The following is a 5,043-nucleotide window of genomic DNA, read 5'->3' on the forward strand; positions in this document are numbered from 1 at the left end:
GCTTACTTCCAAACTGCTGAGGTTTTCGCCATTGTAATAGCAGAAAATAAGCAAACACAGCATACATAATTGTACCTCTAACTTCGTATACCATCCTGCAAAACACAGCAACACAGAAGTAAGGGATATCAGTGTTTACCTATTCAAATGGTAAGGAACTCCAAAATACATTGGTAGATTTAATATGATTAATTGATTGTGACCTTTAATATTATTTTCATTTCTTGATAGCATGTCAGTGACCATTTCAAGGCCAGTATGACCAATATGAGAATTCGAGTCTGAAGTTCGTATTTGCTATTTCAGCATTTCTACCTTAACAGTTTGCATCCAAGTCGTGCTTTTATCTTTAGACATGCTTATTTACTTCTTCATTCTCTTTTGCTCTGCCTTATGCCACCACCATGAATTTATTTCATCCTGAGTGGTAGAGTCCTTGCCAAACACGGTGCTTTTTTGCAGAATCTGCCCCCGAAGTAGCCAGATTCCCACACTGTCCTCTACAGCTCACAACATAGCCACATCACCCCTGCCCCACCATACACATCCACACACTCAGAGCAAACTCACGCACACGCACACACGCACACACACACACACCTGCGCGCGTGCACCCAGGGTCTGTGAGTTTCAGATCTCAGAAACTCCTTGGCCAAGCTTTTGTGGATGCTCCTTAGATGCTATCTTAGCACGGCAGCTTCACTGTACAGAAACCGCTGCCTTCCCCACAGAGCATGTGCTCACTTGGTTTGGTGAGGAAGAAATCCCGTCTACTCATCTTCAACTTCCCCCACCCCCAGAAAGTTCACTCCCCGATCGAATCACAGTCCAGATTCTCTTTCTAGACCTTACTTGTAGCTAGATACCAACCTAGTTCTGGCTCAAGGCCCCATAAAAGCTACAAGCCGGAATCACTGTGAGGGCAACCACCTTTCATTCACCATTCTTGTACCTGGACCACCTCTCAGTACGCCTGGACCACTGGTCATCTGGAATGACTGATTTTTGGTCTTCCTGGACCCTTACCTAGCTTTCAGCTCTTGCCTACCACTTTCCCACATCTACCCCCTTTGGGCCTCAACCTCCTTTGCTAAACCATATCCACCCATTGTTTCCCTCCAGGAACAACTTTCTTAGGCCAAAGAAATCACTCCTGCCCTACACTTTTCCCTGTTGACCAAGTAAACTTTCTACCTGACTGTAAGTCAGATCTCAATGAGTCAACGATGTCTCAGCGTGCTTTCATTTCCACTCTCCCTGGGCCTGCTCTGTTCCCACTCACCCCTGACATTTTCCTACTAAAGCCAAACTCACAGCAAGACACCTGCTTTCCAAGATAGACTTCCAATCCCAAGTCGGGAGTAACAGCCCATATTTACTGGAAGTTCACCATGTAGTAGGGACAACTGTAAAGACCTCATGGGCATGATCTCAACAAATCCGTGCCTGTGAGGTGACCAGGATGATGACCAGGATCTCATTAAATCCACGCTGTGAGGTTTACTATTAAAAATAAAAGAATAACCAGCCTCAAAAGGTCTTATGTAATAGGGAAGTTTATTACCTAAATTAGAGATCTTAAGGTAGGGCTGACTCCAGTTATGGTATAATGAGTACATTTGGGCAGATATAGATGGTTAACTGTGAACCCCTCAAATCCTCCTAAATGTTCCTGGTTGGCAGAAATAGCTCCCACTAACCCCACAACCAAACTTCCCTGATTTAACATTTCAAAGAGTTCTTCTCAGCACTCACCCATTCCCTCAATGCCTCTGAGCCCTCAGGGTCTACAAAGAGGTCTCAGCATAGCCCCCAACAGGAAGGTCTAGTTCAGGAGATAGCCAGGCATCTTGCCAATTTCCATAGGCAGGAATGTGAGATATATGTATGGCTGGGGATTCTAAGAGTGTTCACCTGGCATGACGAAATGTTAAGATATTTACTATGGGTACACTCACCCAGGACCCAGGATTTAATGTCAGCTCAAGCACCTAAAAGGTGCTACATTGTTAACTTAAGTCTTAACTCAATAGCAGTCCTCAGATGGTAAGAATTAAAGGACAGAATTTCCCTGACTGTGCTGAGGAAGTAACCCAAAGGCTCAGGAAAATGGTAGTACTTTATGTGTCTTATGCTTGTTGTCCCAGTCTAATTATTAATAGTGTCCCCTTTCACTGTCTAGTGTCCCACTTTGGGATGGTGTAAAACCTGCTCAACCACCCCTTACCCATGCCACTCTGGACGCCCCAGAGGACACTCAATCCTCTTGCCAGGGCTTTAAGAAATGCCTTGGTGAGGAGAGTACCAGAATCTCTATCAAATCCTATGATAGGTGTCCTCTGTCGCCTAGAGATGACAGTGGCAAATACTGGGATTGAACTAGGTTCCCTGATCTCAGGGGAAAAAATGAGAGTCAGAGAGATTGGTAGAGGCCAATGATAGCACTTAACCATTAAAAGACACTCCTTTCTTCTTCTTTCTTTTTTTTGTAGTGCTTGATATTTATTGAAAAGAACGTAAATGCTTTTTCCAGGTGGTACTGAGGAGCTGGGCTGAGTGCCTGTTATTGTTTGTTTTGTTTTTAGTATGTTTGTCCAGATACACACATCTGCTGGGACTGCTGCAGTTTTGAAAGTAAAAGGACAGCTGTGCAAAACTGGTGCAGAGGAGAAAAGAAATGTCAACAATTTGGCTGCCAGGCACACTAGGCCCCTGCAGCAATTTGGTGGGGAAGGAGAGGACTCTGGGAGTAGGTAGGGAACTAACCAGGTTGAAAGACTGGCCCCTTGGGGGTTGGTGAGCTGTCCAAATTAATGTCCGAGGAGGAGATGCAGCCAACTCAGGCATCTTCTAGGTTGGTCCTTATTTTCAAAGGCTGCGGTCTGTCGCGGGAATGTGGTGGATGGTGGTGCAGTGGCGGCGTAGGTCTCTGGGCAGACGGAGGCCTTGCAGTCGGCAGGGCAGAGCTGTGCGTAGTCTGACCAGTTTGTAACAGGGGCCTTCCCTATAGCAGGGGCTCAGGACACAGTCCAAATTAGCAGGGGAGGGTGCTGGGGCTGGCCAGAACGGGTGGCGGCGCGCTTCAGAGCGAGGCCCCAGCAGCAGGTAACTGGAGCACTACTCCTGGAACAAAGGCAAGCACTACAGGGGGATGATAGAGAACCGGAGGGCAAGGGTAGGGAAGGGGATCCGGGGACGAAAGGGAGCTTGGCGGCTCCGAGCGGGCCGGGCAGGGGAGGGGGGGAGAGAATGGCTGCGTGCAGGGCCCTCCCCCTCCCGGGCCCGAGGGTCTCCCGGCCTAGTAATCATCTTCTTCTTCGTCGTCGTCGTCGTCATCTTCTTCGTCGTCATCCCAGCCAAAACACTGTTTCATCTCATCCAGGAAGGCCCGGTAATCACCTAGGATGGGGCTATCCATCTCAATGTAGGGCACCACCCACTCCTCGGCTTCCCCGGTAAGCAGGCTGATTAGGAATGCCACCTTCATGGCGTCGTTGCAGAATCGGTTCTCGTTGACCAGCATGTAAGACGCCGTCTGCACGATAAACTCAGGGAGCCGGGAGCTCTCGCCGCTAAACGTTTCGGGGAAGGGCACCGGGCAGCTCGGCGGACGTACCTGGCGCAGCAGCGTGGCCCTCTCGCACACCAGCAGCCGTAGCTGTTCCATGAGCTGGCTGTTCTCGATGCTCAGGGCGCGGTGCCGCATCAGGAGCGCGTGCAGGAGCAGCACCAGCTCGTCCACCATGGCTAACGACGTGGAAGTGCTGCGTTCGGCTCGGTTCGGCAAAGGTGCGCACGGCGGCCTCGCAGGAAGTGCGTGTCCGCGGAGGCTCGCGGTGGCCAAGGGCGGAGGGCGGTGCGCGTAGGGGTCCGGCGGCTGCGCAAGCTCCGCCCGCACAGCCACTTGGGCGGCCGGCGCGCCGGCGCGGCCCGGATCGGGGGGCGTGGCCAGGGGGAGCGACCGGCGCCGCGTGGGGGCGTGGCCGGCGGGGGCGCCCGGGGCGCGGAGACTTGGTGGCGGGGGTGGGCAGGGTCTCGGCATGGCGGGCTGGTGGTTCTCGAGGCCGGAGCGTGTAAAGGCAGGGGACCCCGGTGGACCCCCGGATGTGGGCCCGGCTTAGCCAGGAACGAGTGAGTGCTAAAGCCCATGTCTCAGGGCCAGCCTGCTCAAGTTTAAAGGATTAATCGCCTTTCGACTCAGCCGACTCGCACAATTCAGTGTTCTTTGGTGGGTCGGTGGCTACTAGATTCCACTTGCGTGTTTTGCTTTTTTAAACACTTTTCCTTGCTTATTTAAATTTCACTCACCCAGAGAACTAGTAGCTCTGCTGGCTGCGCCGCGGGAGTCACAACCTTTTAGAGTTATGAAAGAGCCTTAGGGCTCCTCTTACAAAACTATTTCAACGGGGATTTTTTCTTTAGTTGGGAAATAATACTGTGTGCCTACCTCCTTTTTAAAAAATTATTTTTCTAAACAGTGAAGTATAAAAAGTTCTGCAAAATCAACATTGGAGAACCATTTGCAGTCTCTTGCCTATCTTTAGCCCTCTAGTTCATGTCCTAGTATTAGTGTCCCTTGGCCAGCATTCATACATTATTCGTTGCTTAACAATGAAGATTTGTGTTTTTAAATAGTTTTGGTTTTCTACTTTGAAATTTATTTTTCAAATAGTTGCTGGCAGCTAAGTTGGGTCCAGGACCTCAGAGCTGACATTATGTTGGCTTTGCTTTTAAAATACACCCGCAGTTCAGTCACTTGTCACTTCTACCACCATCCTGCCCCGGCCTTTCTTCCTCACCCAGCCTGCTGCAAACCGCTTAGCTTTCACTCTTCTCTTCCTACAGTATGCACAGGAGTTTTGCTTTCCTGCGCTGCTCTTCAGTTACCCGTGCCAGTAGTGGTTTGGTCTGGAATCAGTTGACCCTCCTGACCTACCCTCAGAAGGTCAACGGAAGCCTGATGCTGCGTCACAATGCCTATGTCATTCACCTCACTGCATCCCATCGCTAAGCATTTTTATCATGTCACATCATCACAAGAAG

General features: G+C 50.1%; 1 protein-coding gene across 1 annotated transcript; it reads right to left on the reverse strand.

Annotated features, from left to right (window-relative positions):
* Window positions 1-1,538: 1,538 nt before the first annotated feature.
* Window positions 1,539-3,866, reverse strand: LDOC1 (LDOC1 regulator of NFKB signaling). The gene has a single exon (XM_044235351.1). It carries the CDS (start codon window positions 3,743-3,745, stop codon window positions 3,299-3,301), a length of 447 nt encoding a protein of 148 aa, XP_044091286.1. The 5' UTR covers window positions 3,746-3,866; the 3' UTR covers window positions 1,539-3,298.
* Between the last annotated feature and the right edge of the window lie 1,177 nt (window positions 3,867-5,043).

This window comes from Neovison vison, chromosome X (assembly GCF_020171115.1).
Source record: "Neovison vison isolate M4711 chromosome X, ASM_NN_V1, whole genome shotgun sequence".
NCBI lineage: Eukaryota > Metazoa > Chordata > Mammalia > Carnivora > Mustelidae > Neogale > Neogale vison.